This window comes from Diaporthe amygdali (assembly GCF_026229845.1).
Source record: "Diaporthe amygdali strain CAA958 chromosome Unknown NODE_38_length_435494_cov_65_447576, whole genome shotgun sequence".
In the NCBI taxonomy this organism is placed as follows: domain Eukaryota; kingdom Fungi; phylum Ascomycota; class Sordariomycetes; order Diaporthales; family Diaporthaceae; genus Diaporthe; species Diaporthe amygdali.
Genome location: NW_026517058.1, coordinates 312,311 through 337,723, shown reverse-complemented (window position 1 = coordinate 337,723; position 25,413 = coordinate 312,311). Strand labels below are relative to the sequence as shown.

Below are 25,413 nucleotides of genomic sequence, written 5' to 3'. Positions count from 1 at the left end.
AAGCCCCCAGTGGGACTGTGAAGGACTAGTACTCTTCTGGTGATGGTGGGCTGACAGACACAGCAACTTTCTGAGATCCTTGATGCAGTCCTCCGCGCTGTCCTGTTGCCACATGCTGTCCAGAAGACAGACCGCCCGGTCTGGGTGGCGGTTCATTTGCTCAGAATCACCAAGGAATGCCAAATGACGGAGCTCACATTTCGTGCTGCATCGCCGATCGTCCGTCAGAGCCTGTCCTGACGCTTCTGGCTTCTCATTGTGTACGATTGCAACTCGAGCGGTGATTTTGGAGCGAAAGACGCGAGCAGCTTCCCGGTATACTTCGTTGATATCTGTGTCAATCCTAAGGAGGAACCTGGTGGTTGCGGGATCTTTACTTCCACACTGGACGTCACCGCCAGACCACAATTTCTGGGCCTTTAACTCGATGAGATCCAAGCTATTGATGCCAGTGGTACGCTTGGTTGAGTTCAACACAGTGGAGGTCATGATTCAATCACAAAAGTTTGGTGTAGCGCGTTGGAGCATCTTCCGTGGGTGTTGACGTAGGCGGCGCTGCTAAAATTATATGACTTCTCAGTCATTCGGAAGCAGTTGTCATGCAGAGATACAATTCCATGAGTTTTGCTGTTGGATGGTGAAGACTGTGCTGTACACAACAGAGTGACCCACGCAGCCCATTTAGGAACACTGCAGTGCGGTTGGGAAACACCATTCCTGACAACATTGATATGCGCTTTGTTTTGAAGCTCACTCAGGTCTTTGTCATGACCACAGATATTAAGCGAGCCTGGCCCCATCGAATGGTATAAGATTGGGGTCCGGTCTTTGCTGACCATCCTCGGGCTAATACACCGGACTTTAAGACCCTAACGCAGAACCGGTCGGGACAATCGCAAAGTCCTGCCGTCTGCCATTTCAGCAGTTGATTGATAAGGGAAAAGAAAGAACAAGTCCAACAAGACCATTTTTCGACCGTGTAATCCAGATGTCTGCCATCAGCTGTAAGCACCGCAACTGCAAGGCGTCGGTGTGACAGATGGAGGATTCGGAAATGCGGGATTCGATTTTGCAGACCCGTAATCCGGCATGTTGACATGCAGCCTAAGGCGTAAACATTTCACTTCTTTGGATTTCAGGTAGATCGGTGTAAACTTGGCATTATTTATATAGTCTATGAAATGTCTTGAATTTTGTGGCGATGTTTAGATGGGTGGCTCAAGTTGCGCCTGTCTATCACCAGAACGACTCCTAGGTATTGACTTCGACAACTGCAACGCATGACCTAGGCGATCTGAGAATGGCTGAACTGGACGAAAAGAGGCCCCAGTCCTCGCAAGACGGCGAGTCTTCGACAGATGAGAAGGTCGAGAAACAGCCCAGCAAAACAAGTTCCCGCAGACCGAGCCTTTCACACCCACACGAACCAGTTTTGCTCGCGCTCGTGCCCTCCATCGCAGCATCCATACCCCCAATTAATACCAGCGGTGCCGAGGAAACCACCCAAGAAGATGGCAAAGACGGCACAGGATACCTCACCGGAGCTCCCCTGGTGCTCGCCCTGGTAGCCCTCAACCTGGCCACCGTCCTCATCTTCCTAGACAACAGCATCCTCAGCACCGCCACGCCGACTATTACAAACGCGTTCCACTCGGTCCAGGACATCGGGTGGTACGTCTCGTCATACCAGCTCGCCCTGTCCGCCCTCCAGCCCATGACGGGCAAGCTCTTCACCTACTTGCCCAACAAGCCGACCTTCATCGCCTCGGTGCTCATCTTCGAGCTGGGCTCCCTCATCTGCGCCCTCTCCACCAGCTCGCGCATGCTCATCGGCGGGCGCACGGTCGCGGGCCTCGGCGCGTCGGGGCTCTTCAACGGCGCGCTGACCATCATCGCGGCGCTGGTCCCGCTGCGCAGGCGGCCCGCCATCACGGGCCTCCTGATGGGCATCGGGCAGCTGGGGCTGATCGGCGGGCCGCTCATCGGCGGCGCCCTGACGCAGTACTCGACGTGGCGCTGGTGCTTCTACATCAACCTGCCGATCGGCGGCCTCGCGGTGGCGGCGCTCGCGGCCGTCCGCATCCCCGAGCAGACGCCCAAGCCGGCCTTCCGGGCCTTCATCGCCAGCCCGGGGCTGTGGAAGAAGTTCGACCTCGCCGGCGCCGCGCTGCTGGTCCCCGCCGTGGTCATGCTGCTGCTGGCGCTGCACTTTGGCGGCGGCGCCCAGTACGGCTGGGACTCGGCGACGGTCATCGGGCTGTTCTGCGGGGCGGGCGTCGTGGGCGCGCTGTTCGTCGCGTGGGAGTGGCGCGTCGGCGGCGAGGACGCCATGGTGCCGCTCGGCATGTTCCGCCAGCGGGTCGTGACCGCTGCCTGCCTGACCAACTTGTGCCTGTTCAGCGTCACGTTTGTCACGTCCTACTTCCTGCCCATCTACTTCCAGTCCGTGCAGGGGTCGTCGCCCTTCACCGCCGGCGTGCACATGCTGCCGAGCATTATCTCGCAGCTCATCACGGCCGTGATTTCCGGGTTTCTGGTCACCAAGTTGGGGTACTACCTGCCGTGGGCCATCTTTTCGGCCGTGTTGTCCAGCATCGGGGCGGGACTTATCACGACCTGGACGGTCGGCACCGGCACTGGAACGTGGATCGGGTACCAGATCATACTGGGAGTTGGCCGTGGCGCTGGCATGCAGATGGTACGTCTTGCCGTTTTGTCTCCCTCATTATACGAATGCTCAACGATCGCGGTGCTGTCTCTAACTTCTCACCCAGGCCCTCATCGCCGTGCAAACCGTGCTCCAGCCATCCCAGATCGCCGTCGCCATGGCGATGCTGACCTTTGTCCAAGGCCTAGGCAGCGCCATCATAATCTCCGTGGCGAACACCATCTTCGACGACAGGCTCGTGACCGAGATCAGCTCCAGGGCCCCGCAGGTCAACCCGGAGGCGGTCATCGCCGCGGGAGCCACGGCGTTCCGCAAGATCGTCTCTGCCGACGATCTACCGGGCGTGGTCAAGGCGTACGCGGTCTCGTTCGACAAGACATTCTACCTTGCGGTTGCGATGTCAGCCCTGTGCTTTTTCACTTCCTGCGGGCTGGGGAATAACGATGTCAGGGTTAAGCAAAAGGTCGATGGTGGGGACAGAGCTGCGGTGGAGGGCGGTCAGGAAAAGAAAGATGACACCAATGTCTGATGAATAGATGATACCCAAGTCGAGCCATTGTGATGGCTTCATGAAATAGCATGCAAACTCATCTCTTTCGCGTTCTACATCCCGCTCAACCTACTACAGATAGGCGCTTTCCAAGATTTCATGTTGGCAGGTTTAAGACGAAGCCAAGAGCCCTCACGAATGGGCTGTGAGCAATGATGCCGCTTGAAGTTTTCTTGAATTAGATCATATGTACAAATCGACGACCCGTACCGTCAAGGAAGCCACTTGTCGGGTTCGGTCAATAGGCAGACACCGTGTCCAGCCGTCCGGCCTTGGCCCCGGCACTGGTCCCGGGCGGCTCGGATGAGCGTCATGCGAGTCAATTGCACCATCTGACTTGCCTGAGCAGCTTGGCATGTCCAGTCAGCTTGGCACTTGCATGCAAATTGAACACGACTCTGGCTTGATCCTCGCACCGTGCTCCACGCGCCAGCCTACGGTCGAGCGAACAAGGCCAGACGTCGAGCGAGCGTAGGTGGCAGTGCCACGCAGAGGGCAGTGAATACGCGCTCGACGACCCGCTGTTTAAATTGGGAGCGCACCTGTTTTGCATACCCAACCCATGTCCCTGGGTTGCTTTCAGGGGTATGATCCTGATTCCATAGGCAACGTTGGCGGTAATTATAGTATGCATTTGAAAGCGTGAGCGCAACCCTGTGTCCCCCGAACGCCTTGCCATGCTGTAGAACAACGAGTATTACAACAGTCTACGTATTACTCAAAATCTGGAGCATTTGTGTTAGCGACTGTCTGGACCACGTACGGTTCGAAGTGACTCACCTGATCTCGTAGCTCCCTGCCCTGGTCATGTACCTGACCCACTTCACACTGCTGTAGTTGCTCTTCTCAAACACCTTGAGATACCTGACTAACAGGCCGCTGCTGGTGAACATCAGGAGGCTGAAGCTCATGCTCAGGGGCGGTCTGCTCCATGTTTTTTGGTTGGTCATGGAGGTGAGCTCGGCCTCGGCGCTCAGCACGAACTCGCTCTGGCCCGTGAACCTTCCAATCTTCCACACGATATGGTTTTCTGAGGGCTCGTACTTGGCCTTTCCCTGTGTACACCTCTCGGTGATCCTGGCCGTGTTCAGGGGTGTGGGGATGCGGACGACGACGTTGGTGGCGAACAGCTTGGTGCCAAAGTTGGCCTTGACGCCGATGCTGTACTCGACCTTGGTCTTGCCGACCTCGTTGACGATGGCGTGGACCTTGAAGGGCAGGTTGATGTTCTCGGTGGCGCGGTAGCGCATGAGCTCGAACTCGCCGTCGGGAGGGACGAAGGAGATGATGCGGTCCGAGTCGAACTTGCCCAGCTTGACGCACTGGTGGAACTGGCAATCCTCGAGGGTGACACTACCAGCCGCTGCCTTGGTTGCCTTTGTGCCCATCCTGTTGCCGCTGGGGAGGCTGAGCAGGCCGTCGTTGTCGAGGAGCAGCCTGTCGTTGAGGCCGAACTTGCACTCGGGTGTGCCGGACAGGTAGGCGCGCATGATGATCTGGCCGGTGACGTCGGCGCGCAGGACGGCGCCGGTGGCGGACATGAGCAGGTTGACGTCCTCGATGACATCGACAAAGGCCTCGTTCTTGCGGTACTTGACGTCGGCCTTGCGCCAGGAGAGGGCGCCGGTGGCCTGCATTGTGATCTTTGCCGAGTCCTCGAACTTGTTCTCGGACTTGACGCCCTCGGTGGTGATGTACATCTTGAGGGTGTCGGTCTCAGTGTTCTGGGGGTAGCCAAAGTCGATGATCTCGTCGAGCAGCTCGTAGACGAGGACAAAGTTGTTCTTGACGGCCTCCTCGTCGAACTTGCCGAAGTAGCCGCGGCCGAGCTGGATCAGGCGGTAGAGGAACTCGAAGACGAGGGCGGCATTGGCGTTGCTCTTTGTGATGGCGACCAGGTAGATGTTCTCGTGCTTGACATGGCTGAAGGTGGTGCTGCCCAGGGTCAGGATGGGCGAGCGCACCTGCGAGTTGCTGATGACCTGGATGCGGAAGACATCGGCGAGGCGGGGGCGGCAGTCGTTGCGAAAGGCGCGGAAGATGAGGTTCTCGCCCTTTTGGTTGAAGATGAGGATGCCGGAGAGCATGGTGGGAGGAGGGGGGTGGTTGTTGTTGTCCTGGAGGGGCAGGGCATCGACTGGGGGGGGGATTGAAGCTGTCTCGACTCGACTCGGCTCGGCTCGATTCAGGGCGGTTACGTTACGTTAGTTAGGACAATGCCAAATTGAGTAGGAGCTGTCTCTTGCTTGCTGTTGCTGTTGCTTTTCGCTGGGTAGCGATGACATAAGCAAATTCAGGGGTAGGGGGTAGGGAATGGAGTGCAGGTGCAGGTGCAAGTGCAGGTGCAGGTGCAGTTGACAATGTACATCTGCTTTGTACCTGCCCCCTGCCTACTGCCTTCTGCCATCTTTCCTCCTGTCCTCCTCGACTGATTACTCAGCATTTCCCTGCTCCCAATCTTTGCTTTGCCTTGCCTTGCCTTGCCTTGCCTTGCCTTGCCTTGCCCATGCCTTGCCCTGCTCCTCCACCCTTCTCTCGCCAGTTTCACCAGAATGGCAGAATGGTCAACCCAATTGCTCCTGCTCGTGCAACACTGCAATATTTGAGACATCCATACCCATGATCGTCATCGACTAAGCTCACCTCAACTCAATTCAACTAAATTGAGTTCAACTTAGATTCTACAGCATTGCCTCCACTAGACGGCTCATGCAACAGTCAATACATCTGTATCCGTCTCTTCTGTTCACACTGTCTCGAAATGTATTCGCGAGTCAAGGCCGTCGACATACACATTCAGCTGCACCTCAGCTGCACCTCGCCTGCACCTCGCCTGCACCTCGACCGAAAGGCATGATCGCTCTCCCGCAACCCGACCCTGAAGGCGAGCGTGGTGTTTCAAGTCCTACATACCCAAGGTCTAGACGCCCTGACGCCCTCCCCCTCCCCAGACAGCGATCCTGTCAAAACAAGGGGTGCGTCTCTGTCTGCGCGACAAGCATATCCCGTACCGTTCCATCTCAAAACCGAGGACGCGTCTACCTACGCCCAGTAGATGATACCTGAGTGTCTGTGTGTTTGGGCTCCCTCTCGCTCTATGCAACGCAATTTAATTATGGCTTTGTTTGGCTCCACTTCTCACCCACAGCAGCCCAGCAGGGCCCAGTTCACAACAATGTCTGTGCCTTGCTGGAGATTCTGGAGAACAAAGCTTTGCAGAGACGATCGCGCTCGTTGCATCAAAAACTTTCCGAAATGCACCGCCATCTGCTCATTGTATGGAGCATAAGAGGTCGACTAAGATAGATAAGCTTCGCTCAGTCAGCACGTCCACTGGTCCTTGACGGCCTCAACATGGCCTTAACCTTGACCATGACCACACCTCGAATTCGACCAACGGCCCACGATCTGGCCTCACCCTACAGAGCATGTTCTTCTTTGGGCCCTCTGAAACATTCCATGCGCACCTCGGCCTGGCCTAGGCGGAATCTTACCACCCTGCAACGCTGCCAAACTCAACCTTCGGCTGCACGTCCTCGCCTCTGCCGGCTTCCGACCGAAGCAGCAACATCATGCCGGGCAACCATCGCATACTTGACGGCTAACAGATATCAGCAGAGTTCCACGCTGCCCGCAATTGACGCCAGATATCCCAACGGTACAGCTGGAAGTCCCCACCGGTTGGTGTTGAGGATGACTGCCTGCGCGTACTTTTCGCGTCGGGCCCGCAGGCTGTGCCGCAGCTGAGCATTCCTTCAAGGCCATCCTTGGAACCTTCACACCGCCCATACCACTGAAGTTCTTGATCCATAGCTTCGTCAGAGATGGGCCGAGTTGACGTGAAAATTGACAGAGAACAGTAGGGCACGGCACATTCGGCCTGACAGCTGCCACTGTAGACCTCCCGTCGAGTCTAGCTTCCGGCTCTGACATTCTAGAACCCAAAATACCAAACACACGGGACGATCTTGAATCCCGCCCACATTGTGGGCGGGCCCACCGGCATTGATGAGATCCACCTCCGCCATGGCCAGAGGCTAGAGCCCACTGGGGCCGATTCCCCGTTGTCCCAAGGAGCTCCACTAATGTAGGTCCCGCTCCCTGCAGCCGTTGGCACCCGCATCAGTGGGCAGAATCTGGTGGCCCCCCATGTGGTGTGGCTTGCAGACGGCCAACCGCCCCAACCCACGCGTACGAGCAGTCTTCTTTCGCCGCCAATCTCGACTACCTCCAGTGCCCTTGGATCCAGCGAGGCAGGCTAGGCCCGCCTGGTGCTTCAGCTGGACCCCTGAGCCGTGCTGACAGTCCACTTGGTCAAATCCTTCTGGCTTTACTTAACTTTTTTTTTTCAACCTTGATGCTACTCGCTCCCTACACGTGTATGGGGCCATTCTTGACAGGCCATTGGCACAAAAGTACATGCAACATAATGCCACCAACTAAGGAGCCAGCGAACCCACCAGCCAACCGTTCACTCGCTGGAAATTCGCTTCCAATATTTGTTTGCCTGGCTGGCTTGCCGCCCTGGGCGAATTTCTCGTTCTGGTATCTGAGTTGTCGATCCTCCTGAGCCACGCAGGCAGTAGGCGGAATGTAGCGGACAAAGCAACCTGCCAGTTGCAACTTGCAAGCAAACCCCGGGGGCGGCCCCCTATTCCTGGCCAAGCCAGCCGAATTGAACTGCTGTTTCAAATGCTTCCACCACTGTCACCTACTGCCGGTTACGAAGTGGACCCTTACTTACACTCCAATCTGACTGGTCAAACTGGGTCTCCCGATCTGCCCAGTCTCGCCAGTGTCCCTAGCACGGCCTTCCCTGGTCCTTGACACGGCCCTGTGCTTCCATTTCTGGCAGCCTTGATCATGATTCAATGGCTGAGCTGCGTCTGTGTGGGGACAGCTCAAGGACCAGCCAAGCTCTCTGGGCTGGCATTACACGAACGGCAGCCCGTCCCAAATTATTATTTTGTCTCCATCCGAAGCTCACGCTGGCTTTCCATCTCCATCTTTCTGCATGACATCGTTCGCGACGGCTGTACTTCAAGCCCTAGGCATCTCTATTTCCTTTAACTGTGGAACTGTTACTCCCTTCGCTCCTTTCCTTTCCTCTCCTTCTGCTACTTAAGCCCTAGTCTATTCCCATCTCTCAGTGTTTCGATTCACCTCTGGCAGTGCTGGTTCCACTTCATTCCTTGCTGTCCCGGTACTCCTGACCTTTCACGCGGCCCGGTCTTCTCGAGCTTGAAAGGTTCACAGCACGCTGCTACCCCGGTCCCTCACCGAAGTCGTCCTCAATTGACTTTGTCCAACATGGCGGAAGGCGGGGAATACCATGCTCCGAACACCACGGCCAACGGAAATGGCAATGGCGACGGCTTCGCACAGCAGAAATCTGAGCGATCATCCAATGAACAACCTCCTCTGGAGCAGGTTGAGTCGATACTGCGGTCAAGAGCGAACACACCGAACCCTTTCAGCCGACAGCACACAAGTCTAGACCTCGACGATTATTTTGTGAGCTTCGCCAGACCACCTGCTCCTACTGTCGCGGCAGTAGCTGCACCTCCTGGCGGCGCAGCTTCTTGATGCGCGCCCCAGGATCCAATGTCCCATTGCTGACTGTGCAATCTTTAGACTGGTCCTCGAGATATTCTGAAGCATTCGAAATGGCCCATGTTCATGCAGATGCATGGCAGTATTTTGCCCAAGATGATCATACCGCTGTTCATCCTGGGTGGTTGGGCGTCGTGTATAACATTGGTCACGAAACTAACTGATGTCAACCGTACGTTCACACTTGCGACCCCAGCAGGACCATCTTAGAATGCTAACATAATTGCTGCTACAAAGTCAGCGTGCAGTCGGTTCTTCTCACTGTCACCGGTTTCGTCGTCAGTCTCGGTCTGAGCTTCCGGAATTCAAGTGCCTACGAACGATACATGGAAGGTCGAAAGTATTGGACTCAGCTCATCTTGACATCGCAAAATCTCGGACGCGTTTTCTGGATTCACACCAAAGAACGCCCCGACAGCAAGGCAAAGGACGTCCTGGCTAAGCTGTGAGTACTCATCTGTCTGCTCGTCCCGGCTGACAGTCGCTAACATTCCCCGTCAACCAGGACAGCAATGAATCTGCTCGTCGCATTCGCTGTCTCTCTTAAGCATAAGCTGCGATTTGAGCCCTACACCGACCATGAAGACCTCAAGAACCTCGTCAGTCATCTGGACACTTTTGCATACCAGGCTACCTTGGAGACACCTGAAACGGCCTTGCCTCGGAAGCACAACAAGTTGAGGGCCACTGGCGAGTACCTCGGAGTGTCTTTTGCTGCCAGCAACCCTCGAAAGGCCATCAAGAAAGCTGTCCGGCCCCTGGGAAACCTTCCTCTCGAGATTCTGAGTTATCTGGCCGCCTACATTGATGAGATCATCGAGGGTGGGCAACTCACAGTTCCCATGCAACAGACTCTGGCCTGTAAGCTTAAATCTTCGTCTCATCACGACACAGTCGTGCTTGTCACTTTCATGTTGCTAACTGCCTTCCTAGTCAACAATCTCGCTGCCCTCAACGACGTCCTCACGGGTACTGAGCGTGTCCTCACCACTCCTTTGCCTATCGCTTACGCCATTGCTATTTCGCAAATCACATGGGTCTACGTGTTCCTCCTCCCTTTTCAGCTTGTCGGCGTTCTCGGCTGGGTGACGATCCCCGCAACCGTCGCGGCCGGCTACATCATCCTTGGCCTGCTGTTCATCGGGCGCGAGATCGAGAACCCTTTCGGGCAGGACGTCAACGACTTGCCAATGGAGCTGTACTGCGCACAGATTGCCTCGGAACTCGACATCATCGCCTCGAAGCCCAAGCCTGCCGCCCGCCAATGGATCGAGAGCCTCGACAACAAGGTGCTGTGGCCGCTGAGCCAGAGCGGCTGGAACGTGTGGATGCACCGGGGCGAGAGCAAGCTGCGCGAGGCCCTCGTGGCCAAGACGGAGCTAGGCTACGAGGACCGCCAGCCCGCAAGCAAGGCTGGCACTGTGGCCAAGAGCGACGCGACGACTGCTGTGAACAGTGTCTGAGAAGAATGACTGACGCAAGAACAGCCCTTGTTTCTCCCATTCGGCATTCGGAGGAAATAGAGTGGTACACGCGATCTGGGCTGGGGGCAAGTTTCAGGTCAGATCGATGTTGCGAGTCTCGGAGGAACAACGCCTGTTCCACATATCTGAGTCGTTCTCGGCAAAGACGACCGGCCTGCGCCGCTGCCGCCGCCCTGTGCTCGCCGAATACCCGTCTTTGAAAATCATTACAGGAAATTGATATGGCATCGTCCTACGGGACAGGAGCGTTCTAAAATGGAAAATGGATTTGTTTGTTTTTATTTCGTCAAAATAATCGGCATTATTGGTCCTCATGGCTCGGCAACATGCGCAGCAACAAAACAGGCTGTGGCCAGCCAGCAAAACGCATCAGGAAGGGAGCACAAAAAATCATCATTATTGGTCATTACGCCATGACACATGGGAATCGGCGTTTGCCAACTTCTTTTTTACACATTACGGATACACCAGAGGCCACGCGGGCCATCCGGTTATGGAGCCGAGGCTGCACGGTACAGGCTGCTGGCCGGGTTTCGCACTACTTTTGAGACATGAGGGTTTTGGAGGGCGAGACGGGAGAGACATGTATCTTGACGTGTCTTGCGTGTCTCGCGACGGTGCGACGCAGGAGATATTGCCTGCCGGAGGAGGGCTACATTTTCTTTCTCTTCTTGTTATATTCAAGCCAAGCGAAAAGGGGGGAAGGAGCCAAGTCACTTGACCTCCCCCATACGAATTAGAAACTCCGAGTAATTGTCTGACGAAATTGTTCCATGCCACATTTGTCAATGTACAAACACTGCTCGACGTCAAGCACCATCTCGATCTGTCCTTGTTCGTCTTCATGGCATCCCTCGCGCCGCCTGACTTGGTCAAAGCCCCATTCCCCATCAGCCATCCCATCGACTAATCACGCTGGAAGCGTCCAGGTAATTGAAGCGTACAGCACTTGAGGTAGAGCCAGCGCCCCATGCCAGATCAGGTCCCTCGCCCCGTTGAGAATTTATACTTCCGACCAGCCTGTCGGCGAGCACCTCGAACCTTCATAGCCTTGTCTCAGTAATTGCAACCGCTCCCTGAGCGCGGCGTCTCGCACATCCGTAGTACGACGGCGAGGTCTCGGGCAGCTCCATTCGGCCGCCGCCGGGCCTGTCGAACATGGTCATGTCCGCGGACTGGACCGGACCTCCACATGGCCGTGACGACGCGCGAGATCTCCGACGTGTGTGCCAAAGCCGCCTTGGAACTGGCGTAGACACCTGGCCCTGCCATGTCAGCCTTTCTGACCGACCGCCCCGGTTCCGGATAGGGAGGGCGGAGGGGGTCGTGGTTCTGAAAGCCGTGGCCGGCTCACTTGACCACGGCGGCCTTGGCCTCGACGAGCATGGGCGGCAGACGCCTGGACCACCGCTGAAGGGCCCTAGACGTTGATATCCATCCCTGAACTTTGTCAGTCCGTAAATGGCTGCATTTGGCAAAAGAGACGGCGCCTCAACCGTGTTCACGGAGTCAGAAAGATATGTGTTTATGAGATGTATTCTCAGGGTGTTAGGCAGACAGACCCCCTCTAGGTCCCATCATATTACATTACGCCAGACCAACACATGATACAGAAGCAGAGGGCCCATTGACATTACGCAAGTTTTGTTTGATTCAATACCGCGTCTCCTTGACCAGATCTATCTCTCGCACACGCGCTCCGGCGATCATTGTTTCCTGAATGCTTGAGAACCTCCACTCTTAACCAAAGCCAGATCCGACATCCTTGTCCATTATGTTTTTCCCTGAGCCCCCGCCCAGTACAATAGAATGCAAAGTCGAACTAGACTTTTGACTCCGACACTGAGATTGAAATCTTTGCCTTGTCAAGCATGCTGTGCTGGACAGACAAGATGGTGTTGTTGGGATAGAACCACCAGGTTCTGCACCGAGGCGATCATTGGGTAGTTGACACTGCGGAAAATGCATCTGCAAGAGAATATGTCAGCGCTAGCCCGTCTTCGCCCTCAAATCCCTCAGTCTTACCATCTTTAGCTTGCTCGGCAGTTGCGAGAAACTTCGACTCGGGGTGTGCTGTTCTTTTGGTGTTCACATGTTGGTCCAACGCCTCGCCATCCGCGGGGAGAGGGTTTCCAAGGCCGTCTGTGGGACGGATCTGATTGCGGAATCGACTATTAGAACTCGATTGATTATATAGAGGTGAGTTATACAACTTGGTCAAGGGATGAACTAACATTGATGAAAATTTCAGCACCATCATGGATGGCACCATAGGCAGTCGGGTCCACCTGGGCCCATTGGTTATGTAAGTTACCGTTGGCAAGCAACGGCTGGGACAGAAATACTAGGTTCTGCACCGAGGCGATCATCGGGTAGTGGGATCTGGTGTCTCGAAGGAGGTCCTGGTACGTTTGGGGGCGTGCGACCATGACCGTGCGATCGCCAAAAGCGAGTTGCGCTGTCGACTTGACGCCACATTGAATAGTGGCTAGAGGTCGGCTAAGGCCGCCCCGATGTCTCCTTCGCCATGTAATGTACCATTGGCGAGCAGAGGCCGGAAGCGAATTACCAGGTTCTCGAAGAAGGTGCTGGTACGTCGCGGGGCGTGCGACAATGACTGTGCGATCGCCAAAAGTAATGAAAATAGTTGAAGCCATGTTGCTTGGTGTTTAGCGACCGGCTCAGAAGGGCCCAGCCTCTCCTGCATTGGGCACGATGCTTCGCCAGTCGTCTTTGGTTTTCCTGTATTGCTCAAGGTCAATAAAAGGTCTACGTATGGATGAGCGAGAAGTGAGAAATTATATGAGTTGAACAGGCCTCATTCGTCTGTTGTTTCTTCATCACAGCTGATCGTAGCGAAACCCGCTCTTCTCTAATCATGCGATGGAGAGGATAACGAGTGTGTAGTGTTTTCTGAGAAGGTTTTGCGTGTACTCACATTGCTCCAAAAGACTCGCATGCAATGGTGACTCTTCTTAGTCCTGATGTCTGCCGTCTCTTCGATTAGCTGACTTCGCTTCCGTGGGGACGGATAGATGAAGAATGTATATGAGTATCATTCGAATTGCTTGTTGGTGATTCATTACCAGAGTGTGGCTCAGACACACCGTCGTGTTTTCTATTCTTCGGCCACGGGAAGGGAGTGGTTGGATGGAGTTTTGCTGTAGAGACTTGAACGCACTTACCATGGTTCCACCAGGGAACTTGATGGGATCTCTTCCCTCGTTGATTCGATGCTCAACTACTGTGCCTCTGGCGAATCGGCTTCATTCCAAAAAAAAAAAAAAAAAAAAAAAAAAAAAAAAGGTTGAGACTTGGAATGAAGAGTGAGTGTGGCAAAAGCAATTGCGGTCGGCCTCAGAGCGTGCGAAAAGGTGCTCCGTAGCTAGCGAAGCCAGCCCAGAGCAACCACTTTCTGATTGTATCATCATTGGCCGTGTAAGGAAAGGATATTCGCGCCGTTTGGCCAGATGGGCAGGAGTGTACCCATGGCGATGCCAAATAGGACAGGACTAGTTGTTTCGTATCGGCCTACCTTCGGTCAGTGATACTGTTCCAGGGGCGAAAAACGATCATGTGAATGTGGAAATGAGAAGTGACCTCAGATCAAGAACGCTTATCGACATAGAGCGTGCAAGCACTGCTCTCTCCGATCGAGAACTTTGTCATCATTGCTAGAGGAAGTGGGAGTACGTTTGGTATGTCGTCAGTGAGGTGCGGAGCGTACTCACCATATTCTCAAGCACGTATGTGCGATAACTGAGGCTCTGAGCCTTTACTTTTTGTCAGTCTCTGTCTTCGGGTTTAAAAGATCTTCGCGGGCAGAGGGAAATGGAAAATGGCTTCAGAATGCCCAATTCGTCAACACTGGAGCTTGGAAGCCCCTTCAGCGCATGATTGAAATCATCACTGGCCAGTTCAGGAGGATGGTGACGGGAAAATTTGCTAGTAAAGCAGTAGAAAGTACTCACCAGTGATCCCCGGAGTGACCGAGACAAACTTCGCGTCTTGGTAACCTTGGCTAGTGGAAAACTGGTAAGGGAAGTAGAATGTTCCGGATCAGGGGACGACTGAAATGGCCTCAGAACGAACAAAATTTGTCAACATGAAGCACAAGTGCTGGTTCAAAAGAAGGGCGTTGTCATCGTCGACCAGAAGATCAGGAGTGGCAATGAATGTGCAGGCAGATGGGTGGGAGACATACCTGGTCGTCATGAACCGAGCAAGGCCACAATGTGGGCGGATTGTAATGTGATTCGTTTTCTTCGATCCCAAGCTGCTTTTGTCAGTACCATGGTCAAGGAGACGAAGATGGATGCCGAGATTGTAGAGAACAATGCCTCAGATCAACCACAGGGATTGATTGTCAACACGAAGCATGACTCTACTCGGACATTCAGGTTTTCTGCAATCAAGGGCAGGAAGGGAGAGTGAAGGGGGTGCGGTTGAAGATCGAAAGAATTGGTACCTACTTTGCTAAGTTGAGCAATGGAAAAGCTGTTTGGCTACCGCGGCAACCATTGGGTCACGCTTCTTGAGGCTGTGCTTCATCTCTCTCTTTCGGTCATCTGTGATCTTTTGTGTGTTCTCTGGGCCGTTGATACTTGTAATTATCACCTCGGAATCAAGGTAATGTCTGATGGAGCTCGCATATGGTGTTGTGTTGGTGCCACATAGAGGGTGGGTGAGCGTGTTGGAGCCAACACGGGTGAGGAAAGTGTTGGAAATCAGCTGTGGGTGTCTGGAAGAGTAGAGTTCGTCAGCCAGGGGAGCTCCTCGGATCAAAATCAGACCATCGGATGTACCTGAAGGACCCATGTGAGGATGACGATGCTTACTTAGATAATCCATCAGTCTTTGAGCAGTGTTTGTGATGATGTTTAGGCAGCGGTATGCCACGTGAAGAAGCAAAGAAAGGGTGATAATAGGTAGGAGATAGGTGACCGCAGAAGACAGAAAACACTGATGGGGTTGTCACCAAGCCTTTGATGCCCGCGAGCAAGGGAACTTTGATCCGATCCTCCCTCTGGAGGATAATAGGTAAGACAGCATCCAAGTAAATTTGACAGTGATTTGACTGGATGAGGGAACTAGGTCAAGAAGAATGTATTGATGTTGGACAGAATATGCTTTGTTGATCTGATAAAAGGGGATATCAAGCAACGAAACGGTTGGGGGTCTACCCGGTAGCGATGGAGGCGGCCACGTGATTGGGAAATGCCAAAGGAAACGAATCCCCTGACTTTCTGGGTGACTTGAGATCGAAGAGGCCTCTGCTGACAGAAAGAGAAAAGACCGCGGTTAGAAAGAGTGCGAGCCAGATGGAGTCCATCTACATGGGTGGTGCGGTTGTCAGGGGCAAAGTACATGTGCGTGGCCAGGGCTGCCAAAGAAAATCGAAGATTGTCCCACACTGGAGCTGTATTTCAATAAGATCTTGTATTCTGCATAAATAAAGGCTTCATCTAATCTCTATGGTCTATTTAAATAATTACGCAGTCAGGATGTGGGAGAAACCGGGCTGAGTGAACATCTTGATATCCGTACTGGAAGGAGGCTGGCCTTGGCCACACAGGCACGCCCTTAGCCTGGGGGCTTGGTTCCAACCGCTGTAGTGACCCTGAACCATCTTTAGGATCTTAATGATCCCATTGTTTTCAAGCTACAGGGAAAGCTCGCCCCTGAAAGCTCGCCCCTGAAAGCTCCTGAGGCCCATTGTCACTTGACCTTCAACACATCTCCGAACCTGCGGTCGATCGTCCATCACTGCACCAACCTTCACATCCATACCAACATCGTTCCCGACAGCATAAGTCCTGGACTTCCACAAGAACCTATCAAAAGATCCCTGACACAGCAAATCAGCAACTATGAACGTCCTGATCACTTTCTTCATGGGCCTTGCCGCCCTCATCTGTGGTGCTCTTGCCGGTCTGCCCCTAGCCGGTGAGATTCAGATTCACTGGACAAACATCACTGCCACCACTTCTGCCGCCTTTGTTGGCTCAGCCAGCCATGTCCTCTCTGGAGGTATGACCGCTGTGACCAAGACCACTTCCACTGTGTCCGGCACCTACACCCATCCGGCCAACGTGTCAGCCGACCCAATCCACTGGTTCTTGTACAGCTTCCAGGCGTTTGCCGACAAGCACACCCGAACCGCCCAGTAAGTGCTCCATCAATGCTAAATGGCATTTCACTGACGAAAAGAAGCTATGCGTTCGAGGCCGTCATCAAGCCTAACACCAATACGGTGCTGTGCGATGAGACTGTGGACTCCGATGGCACGCTCGACGGAGTTGACAACGCCAAGTGCAAGGCGCCAGTTGGATTGTGAGCAGCCCGCGACTGCGATTGTTCGATTGAATTACAAGACAATCATCTTGTCAAACGCTTGCTTCATCCGATCTAGAGTGACTAACTCGTGGCAACGGCAGGCCGGCCAAGAACGAATCCATCCCTGCCACGTTCCACTTCGCCTGGAGATCTGTGCTGAACACCCTTGGCGAGAGGACTTACGCCCTGATCCTGAGATCCAATGCCCCCGGCAGCGCTCACGCCTGTCCTCACTTCCCCTATGATGCCTGTTGGGCTCAGGGAGTGTACTGGGTCCCGGAGGACTACATCAAGCCGGCGGGCCGTGGAGACAGATATGTCGGTCCGGAGTTGATCCATCTTAATGGCACCTACTGCAAGACCGGCATGATGGAGTGTGTCTGGTCTGAGTACCTGTATTGACCGAAGACTGACTGAAGGCGGACATGGCACGAGTATATTGGTCCGTCTTGCTGGAAACAGCTTGGGGGTGACGAAACCTTAATGCAGAAGGCTCGAGGCTGGTCGTGATGCGGCTGCTTGTGCCCGTACTCGGAGACAATAGAAAGTAACTCTGGCAAGGATCGTGCACAGAATGGGCTTGTATGTCACGGATACCAAGCACTGAATAGCAGCCTCAAGCTTTACAAGTCACTCTACTGAAAATGACTCATTTCAGATCAAGCACGTTGTTTTCGTCTCGCTTCTCTGGAGTCTGTTGCAACTCCCACCGAAGTGCTGCAGCGCAGCTTCTTTCCAGAACTAACGTGATAAAAGTACTCACGACCTCTTTCATATATGGTAACATACTCAGCTCTGCTGATACAAGGCAGATATTTATGGGCTCTATTCATTTCTGACACTCCCCATTCTCTGCCCTTCGGTATGCGACGGCATGCCCGTGTTGAGTAGGAGCTCTAATATAGTGTAGACTAAACAGGTCAAAGAGAGTAGAAGGAACCAAATAGAGGCTGTGAGTAGAGTCTATGTACATGTTTTGAGGGTCATGATACTGTGCACCCGTCAAAGTATTAGGCAATGTATGTGATGCTCAAATTAGCATACTTTTTCGCGCTTCCACTGGCTTTACGCGGACCTTCAGCGGCTCCTTAATCCACAATGCATAAGACTTCTGAGTGGCCCAATTCTCACATCCTTCGCAGAGCTCCAGATCGAATTTGAAGAGCAGTGTGGCCAGCAACAGTCTCATCTCGTGCATGGCCATGTTTTGCCCAATGCAGTTTCGAGGACCAAATCCAAAAGGCTGATGAGAGTTAAAAGAATCGTTAGCGTACTTGGGGTCTGTCCCTAGCCATCGCTCAGGGATGAAGCTGTCGGCGTCTGTAAAGTTGGCCTCGGAGTGATATGTCGACCAGTGGTGAACTGATACTCGCGTCTCTGCGGGAATCCATTCGCCAAGAATCATCTGCCCACCCTCAAGTACGACACGCGGACTACCTATCGGCACTGGGGGGTAGACACGAAGTCCCTCTTTGAGACCTGAAATAGGTACGCTGTCAGTATTCATTATCCGCCGCAAATGTCGCTCCTGTTCACATACATGCGTTGAGGTATTTGAGGCTCCCGAGGCTCTCAAAATTAATGTCGTCCTGGCTACGGAACGAGCTTCTGACCTCCTCGAGCAAAGTTTCGAACCTATGAGGATCTTTGAAAAGATAGAATATTGTACCGCTCAGAAGAGTAGCTTCGGGAAAACGTTCGAAATTAGTCACTTGCTTGTTCCTCTACGCACTCTTCTTTCGGTTGCGGAAAACTTACCGGTCGTCTCCGAACCAGCTAACATAAAATTCTCAGAGTTGGAATGCATCTCCCCCAGAGTAAGGCCCTTTTCTTGCTCCTGTATCACGAGGTTCCAAACATCAGGTTGATTTGACCCATCTTCCAGACGCTTGTTGACGAGGTCTTGGGACATCATGCAGTGATTCCTCCTCTGCTCGCGAATGAACTTGGGTTCGAAGCGTGCAAATAGAGCAGTCAGGATTGGGTAGTAGTTGATCATTGCCATAACGGGCAGAAGCTTGAGGCTTTCAACAATCGCTGTCACCCACGGGCTATATTCGTTTTTCGCGAGCATCCCAAGATTTTGGCCGAAGGTGAGCTCAGCCATAACGTCAAATGTAGCGAAGTTCAACAATTGTGCCAAGTCAAGAGGCTTTTTGCCGTCTTCACCTACTTCCGATAGTTTATACATCAGAAGATCTGTAAATTTCCTGAAAAGAGGCTCTTGCTGCTTCAGTGATCGTGCTGAGAATGCCGGAGAGAATAAACGACGCATCCGAACATGATTTTCGTAAGTAGTCGTGAGCATAGGCGCCACTCCTATGGTGCATCAGGGTACATCAGTACTGTCAGATTGAACAAGAGAATGGTCAGGTGGAACTCACCATTGATAGGAGGAGGAAAAAACTCGAGCGCCTTCTCTTGTGGCTTCTGGCCATGAATATCCTGCCATGCCTGGGCCGAAGCATAGCTAAGGTCTGTTGGGCCGAACCTCACCGCAGGACCGTACTGATCATGCAGCCGCTTCATCCATGCAACGTCGTCGCCATTGATGGAGACATACCAGTAAGGAATGCGACTGAAGGCACATAGTCTCGGGCCCGGCAAGGATGCAAGAGGATGTAGAGTCACGCAGTAGATCGCAGTGGCGATGTAATACAAGACCACAGAGGCAACCAAGAGTAGGAGAAGTGAACCAAACATGTTGGAAAGAGTTGAGAAAAGACGGAAGAACAGTCCAGACTTGATGTCAGGATGCTGCAAAAGAGCTGGAGAAAGGTCTGATCAAGTATAGAACTGGCAAGGGGAACCATTGAACGACACAGAGTTGATAGTGAAAGATGAAAGAAAAAAGGTCCGAGACCAAATAGGACGATCCAGTGCTAGGTATATATAGACAATATGAGAACCTGACCAGTAGGATCAGGGCTAGAAGCTTACCGGTGCAAAACTACCCCCTGCCTATCAGTCCACCCTTGGACTGTTCGAATTTTCGACTTCAAGGCTTGAGCTCCGCAAAAGAAAGAAGAAGTATTTTGCGTATTATTGGCTGGCTTTCTATGGAATGAACATCGCTGAAAGTAATGGAAGAGTGTGCGTGCTATTTGCGCAACATTTACCGGAAATATACGTTTCCGGTGGAATCCGAGAGATATTCTACATATGGGTCGACTTCTGTGTAGGGTTGAATTTGCACTGGGGTAGCCTCCCCGGGCTCAATCGTGGGGGCAGATACGATATCAGGGGGAAGCTGCATGAGACCTGTCTCGTGAACATCATGACCCTCAGTTCCCAGGAAGCGACCCGTTTGGAAACTGTGTAGTAATTCCGTTAGCTTGACTCGCTTTCGAATTCATTTCCACGTGAAGATTGCTCTGGGAATGATTAGCTTACCTCCAATACAGATTACCGTGTGCCATTGCTCTGCAAACTTCTACAAATTTCGTGACCTCGCGATCAATTCTCTCGCCATAGGAAGGGAGCCCTGCCAGAGCAAGATACCACTGGCGATAGCAGTCGTTGGTCATCTCACCAATCTTATCGATGGCCTGCTGGGCACTGAATTGATCTCTTTTCATAAGGAGTGAGATCAGGTTGTTTTCTACACCCAGTTCCAGGTCCTTGCGGTAAGATAGGACGTCGTTGACCCTAAATGCATTGGGATATTAGTACACACTCTCTACCTGGGCAGCAATCGAAATTTTCGGCAGTATCCTTACAATATGACTAGGTCGGCCGAAATTTGCATTATTTTCTGCAAGCTTGGGTGGTCGTAGACTTGCTGTGGTACCCTGATGTCTCCGCCGTACTCGGCCAGGGCAATGGCCGGATACACACCGATCGTGCCTCTCCGCAGGTTCATGTACGCATCAACATCGCGTGTGAAGTTCTCACCTCTGACCTCCTGGTCGACTTGTACCAGAAGCTGCTCAAAGTAGCGTTTGTGCTGATCTATCCACCGCTGTTGCATTTCTAGAGTCCCAAGAATTAGCATTGTGTCATATCTAGTCCCCAAGCTGCAGCTGTTAAGCTGCAATGAACGGGCGGCTTTATGTTTCTGAATAAAACAAATTCTGAGTTTGACGCACCTGGACTGGACCCAGCCCTCAGCCTGTCCCAGCACGTCTGGAAGATGTAACGAATGGGATTCGAATCTGGTGTGTACCGGGGTGACGGCCCTTCCATGATGGCCAAGGTCTGCTTCACTTCCTCTGCTGCTGCGACTGGATCATCCTTCAGGCGTCCTTCGTCAAACTCTGCGAAACATCAGCATATTTACGCCACTCAAAGCAATAAGATCCGGGGTAGAGCTTTATACCATCGTCGAATAAAAACACCTGTAGACCAAGGTCACGATTCAGTCTTTGCCCCATACGTAATGTTGAACAAGAGAACTTACCCAATGGTTCCAGTCCAGCATCATGAGTAAACGATCCTCAGATGCAGTTGCCGACCAGATGGAGGCGAGGAAACACAGATCAGCCTGTGCATTTTTTGCTGCTGTCGCTTTGTCGAAACCCATATGTCTGCGTAAAATGACACAATTCAGCTCGAATTCCATTGAAGGTCTCAAGCCTGGAGGCTTCTTTCAAACAATCAATCACCGGCCATTGTCACCTACCTTGCAATCCATCGATCCCCCTTAGCCTTGGCTGCAAAGTAGTTGGGGTTCACAATCGGATCCATGGCCATGATAGACGTGAAAAAGTCCGGAACGCGAACGAACGAGGAGGGCATTGCAATATGCAGCTTGTCTAATTCCAGAACGCTCCCTAGCTCCGAATCTGGAGTCGGGCAGCTGGAGACATGGCTGGAATCAGAGGACAACAAGTCACCCTCGCCAAAACTGGACGTATCGTACATATCGAATACTGACATGGCTGCTTACAATTTGTGTGGTGTTCACAACGCCACACATGGGAGCAAAAGGTAGTACAACTTATATAAACCACGACAAAACAAAGCTTGTCCCATTGCCAGGTGGGGGCTGAATCCAAGCCGAGACTTAAAAGTCCTGGTCATCTGAGCACTGCCTACATGACTTCAAGTTTGTGAGATGCAGAGAGAACGTAAGCTCTGATTGGCATCATGTGGCCGCAACAAGATAACAGTGTCAGAAGTGCATTGGCGCATTAGGCGAAATCCAAAATAGGGGACATCATGGATGCTGACGATAGATGTCTTCCTTGAAGTTGGAATTGCAGCACCATTCCCTTTCGAACCTTTGTCCTGGTAATGTTACATAGTTGGATCAAGACGAAGGAATTAGCCACGTATGCGTGGTGTGATGAGGCAGAGATCTGAAAGTCATCATATTGTGGACCAGTGCCGAAATACCTCGGACCTCAGAGTTCGTCACAAGTTAGTCAAATCCTTCAGGGCACCAGAAGGGGAGAAAGGTTGTGCCTCAGCCTCGCACCCTGATCCATACCCGCATCGCACGATCGAGCAACTCCCGAGTTTCTCAAATGCTTTCCTATTTCTGCATAGCAACTATACCTTTCCAGGCAAAAATTAACTGCCCCATAGTAACTGCCTGGGAATTCCACAGATCTGCAAGACTTCTGGAGGAACGTTGCAGCTCACTACATTTTTTTTCTGTAATCTTCCTCCGCAAGCTAGCCAATCACATGTTCTGAGATGGGGAAAAGGTTGATGATGTTGTGAGTTGTCAGTAATTTTGCCGCCTGGCTGACGGGTTCAATGAGGTGAATCGACAAATATGGCGGTCTGGGCCGATGTCGATTTCTGCCGCCTATTAGATTTCGGGCCGCGATGCGCGAAGGATCAAACGAACCGACGATCTTGGTGGTCTCAGCCACCCAACACTGCGAACGCGTAGCATTAGGATTCGTAAACGGGTAGGATTGGGATTCACGAAGGAGCCGTCATATGTACCGGGGCCCGCCTAAAGGCATGCATGCATAAGCAGAAGGGACTGTTGGGCTGACGCGTGGGGGTGAGAAGGCCTTCACGATAGGATCTCGAAGATGTTAGGGTAATTGACCGGCCGACACTAGTGGTGGTAGACGAGCCGTAAATCCGCTCTGTCGATTCACTAGCATTTCGAGCGCACTTTTAGTGATGAAACCTTATCGGCACTATCCAGGCTCCCGTCCAGGCAACGGGCAACGGCGCTGTGGATACCCCCGTTGCAAATTTGTGGGCCTGGCCACTCCGTCCGACACGTCTCCCGCATACGACAGGAAATGCAATTCAATGCGAGGTCAGTCCATTCTGCTACGATCTCACCTCTCGCAGACCCTGGCCTTGCTGGTGGCCTTGGCTGCGCCAATACCCTGGCACCCTGGCACCCTGGCTGATGTGAAAAGGAAGGGAGGGGCGGAGGACAATATATATTGGGTAGTTGTGTGTGATGATCAGTTCTAGCCCTGGTAGCTGGCAGGGAATCCAGCGAATGACAAACAATAGAACGCCATCTAAATAATTTTCAAAAGCTGAAGGTGTACAGGTAAACTTAAACGTGAACGACGCCGAGGCTTCCCAGGCCAAACCCCTTATTTCGCGTACCTGCATCCCTCCCATGATCCTTCTTGTCCCTGCATATTCCCAACTGCCGTGTCCCAGTGAGGTTGAGGCCGCGGAAAAAGAGGTAATGGGGGGGGGGGGGAGCCTGCGAGTAGAGACTAAGTTGTGCGAAATCAGATATCCGCCTCCTTTATCATTCCTTCTATATGCGTCCACAGTCCAGCAGGCCGGTACCCCTCGAGCCAATAATTGCCATGAGAGTCTTGCCCAGTAATGAGGAACCCATCAGGGTAAGGAATACCCGTTTGGATCTGCGAGACAAAACATGGGTAGAGAGGCGTGTCTCGCTTTGTTACAGATGCCGCCGAGAAATCCGTGAGGTAAGTCTTGACCTTGGTCCAGTTTGAGAAACCTATGTGGTGCATGTTGGGCTTTCCAAAGAATATTGGCATCGGGCCCAGTGGCCATGCATTGGCCCTGACCATACTCTGGAATGCCTCGATCTGCTCGCGCGTGCCGTGCTTATTGATGCCGCGCCGGATGTCCCCTGCCAAAAGACCCAGAGACTGGTCAACTTCCTTTTTAGTCTTGAGCACGCTCGTGAAGCTTAGGCAGTTGGAGACATAAAGCCTGTCCGGGGGCAGAAGATCTTTTTCGAGCGCGCGCCGAGCAGACATGGCTTGCATGATAGTTACGGGCTTATCAGGGGGCAAATGGGAGAAGGCGAGACGAGACCACCACGATGTGATGAGATCGTTGTCAGTCAGGAATGGGTCCTTGTGACCCGCCTCCCTCAGCTCTCGTATTGCGTTTTGCCGAAGCTTGTTCATGAAACTGGCCGGAATGCATACTGTCCGGTTTTGTTTCTGGCTCATGAGGATATTGTAGCCATTCCTCAACACATACGATGCAGTACCCAAGGTTGACAACTCAGAGCCTGCAAGCTCGTAAGGTTCTGTCGGGTGACACCCCAGCTCGCGCAGAGGATCCTCATCGAAACCATGGAGAAGGGGGACCTCGGCTTCTCGACCTTGAAGGATCAAAACCCAGTTGTCCAAAATAGCCTTCAGTGCCATAGCATCGGCTGCAGCATGAAGCCAGTGCAGAGTGACAATCGTGGCGTCCTTGAGCGAGATGATGTGGAGGCCAGTGACGGGTCGGTCTGAGCCGACATAGTCTTGGAGTGATTTTGGCCCATCAGCTCCACAACACAATTCAGCCCAGTCCTCGGGATTGCCCACAATAGCGGGACGGTCCATGGTGGCCGACTCCGAACTAGGCATGCGAGATGTCACAGGGTGGTCTGCCTTGGCCACGTCGTGAAAGGCGTGTGTATAGGCAATAGCCGGGCGAGTGGTGGAGAACTTCCGCGGGACATGTAGATCAGGCCCATTTTTCTGTCAACTGTCAGGATTCGCTCGTCAAAATTCCGAACAAAAATGGCATGGTTGGTAGACATACTCCCTTCCTCACCCTTGCGCCCAGCTTCCGCCAGGTGTCGCGTTGAACAAGTCCGTCGAGACTCGCGCGAAGCTTTTCAGGGTCTAAAACCTCATCGAAGACCATTATTGCGTACATGGTAATATTCGTGAACATAGCACTATTGTCGAAGTAGTGCAGTGGAAACACCAAGTCAGGTTCAGCCAGCGGGGCTGCATCTTGCTGGGGGGGAGTCATGCTGGTGCCTGAAGAGGGCACCTGAGGTGCTGAAACAACAACGCACAAATCAACGAACTGGTGCGGTGCAGATTTCCTTCCTCACACTTGAAAAGAGTGATTCAAGTAGAGCACTGAGTATTCGAGTATTAGATAGAGGAGAATTAATAGCGGATGTCCAGAGAATGCGGAGACAAGATCTGCGAATCTCGGCCTTCCAGATATAGATAGAGTTCGCCGAACTAAAACGCGGCGCGATCATGGCTGCGCGGATATATCCTCGCGCCGCAGTACGCACTAAAAACCCGCTAAGATGCTCTCGCCTCTGTTGGGCTGGATGCCTCATCTGGAAGAGTGACCACGCCTTACACCCGCAGGATCCTGCAATGCGACTCTGCGTTCCCCCTTGCTAACATATCATTTCCTTATTTTCTATCGTCTCCCTGCAGTCATGCTTCCTCTAGCTTACCGGTCCCCACTATAAATCAACTGGACTACCAATTGACCCGTGCACTAATCCCTGCGGATGACGGATCCACTATCGCTAAGAAATCAGCTGGACTACCAAACGAAGACTTCGCCCGAATCCTGCGTATCTGGAACTCTTTTGTCCAGAC

The 25,413-nt window shown here is 52.9% G+C and overlaps 8 protein-coding genes across 8 annotated transcripts; 4 read left to right on the top strand and 4 right to left on the bottom strand.

Moving 5' to 3' along the window:
- Positions 1–1,300: 1,300 nt before the first annotated feature.
- Positions 1,301–3,197, top strand: J7T55_005368 (uncharacterized protein; the record flags this gene model as incomplete). The annotated part of the gene is made up of 2 exons (XM_053133687.1): positions 1,301–2,698; positions 2,775–3,197. 2 exons carry the CDS (start codon positions 1,301–1,303, stop codon positions 3,195–3,197), a joined length of 1,821 nt encoding a protein of 606 aa, XP_052988554.1.
- Positions 3,198–3,994: 797 nt separating this feature from the next.
- Positions 3,995–5,305, bottom strand: J7T55_005367 (uncharacterized protein; the record flags this gene model as incomplete). Its single annotated transcript, XM_053133686.1, has 1 exon — positions 3,995–5,305. The coding sequence occupies one exon, from the start codon at positions 5,303–5,305 to the stop codon at positions 3,995–3,997; it is 1,311 nt and encodes a 436-aa protein (XP_052988553.1).
- Positions 5,306–8,528: 3,223 nt separating this feature from the next.
- Positions 8,529–10,294, top strand: J7T55_005366 (uncharacterized protein; the record flags this gene model as incomplete). The annotated part of the gene is made up of 5 exons (XM_053133685.1): positions 8,529–8,732; positions 8,853–9,003; positions 9,069–9,276; positions 9,337–9,692; positions 9,765–10,294. The coding sequence occupies 5 exons, from the start codon at positions 8,529–8,531 to the stop codon at positions 10,292–10,294; spliced, it is 1,449 nt and encodes a 482-aa protein (XP_052988552.1).
- A 1,179-nt stretch (positions 10,295–11,473) lies between these two features.
- Positions 11,474–11,746, top strand: J7T55_005365 (uncharacterized protein; the record flags this gene model as incomplete). Its single annotated transcript, XM_053133684.1, has 1 exon — positions 11,474–11,746. One exon carries the CDS (start codon positions 11,474–11,476, stop codon positions 11,744–11,746), a length of 273 nt encoding a protein of 90 aa, XP_052988551.1.
- Positions 11,747–12,251: 505 nt separating this feature from the next.
- J7T55_005364 (uncharacterized protein) lies at positions 12,252–12,972 on the bottom strand (the record flags this gene model as incomplete). The annotated part of the gene is made up of 3 exons (XM_053133683.1): positions 12,252–12,283; positions 12,341–12,470; positions 12,550–12,972. The coding sequence occupies 3 exons, from the start codon at positions 12,970–12,972 to the stop codon at positions 12,252–12,254; spliced, it is 585 nt and encodes a 194-aa protein (XP_052988550.1).
- Positions 12,973–16,185: 3,213 nt separating this feature from the next.
- J7T55_005363 (uncharacterized protein) lies at positions 16,186–17,053 on the top strand (the record flags this gene model as incomplete). Its single annotated transcript, XM_053133682.1, has 3 exons — positions 16,186–16,481; positions 16,529–16,648; positions 16,753–17,053. 3 exons carry the CDS (start codon positions 16,186–16,188, stop codon positions 17,051–17,053), a joined length of 717 nt encoding a protein of 238 aa, XP_052988549.1.
- A 247-nt stretch (positions 17,054–17,300) lies between these two features.
- On the bottom strand, positions 17,301–21,529 carry J7T55_005362 (cytochrome P450; the record flags this gene model as incomplete). Its single annotated transcript, XM_053133681.1, has 12 exons — positions 17,301–17,419; positions 17,696–18,130; positions 18,192–18,335; positions 18,410–18,970; positions 19,036–19,408; positions 19,782–19,965; positions 20,045–20,299; positions 20,371–20,623; positions 20,740–20,907; positions 20,970–20,988; positions 21,051–21,177; positions 21,273–21,529. 12 exons carry the CDS (start codon positions 21,527–21,529, stop codon positions 17,301–17,303), a joined length of 2,895 nt encoding a protein of 964 aa, XP_052988548.1.
- Positions 21,530–23,313: 1,784 nt separating this feature from the next.
- Positions 23,314–24,817, bottom strand: J7T55_005361 (uncharacterized protein; the record flags this gene model as incomplete). Its single annotated transcript, XM_053133679.1, has 2 exons — positions 23,314–24,537; positions 24,602–24,817. 2 exons carry the CDS (start codon positions 24,815–24,817, stop codon positions 23,314–23,316), a joined length of 1,440 nt encoding a protein of 479 aa, XP_052988547.1.
- Positions 24,818–25,413: the final 596 nt, after the last annotated feature.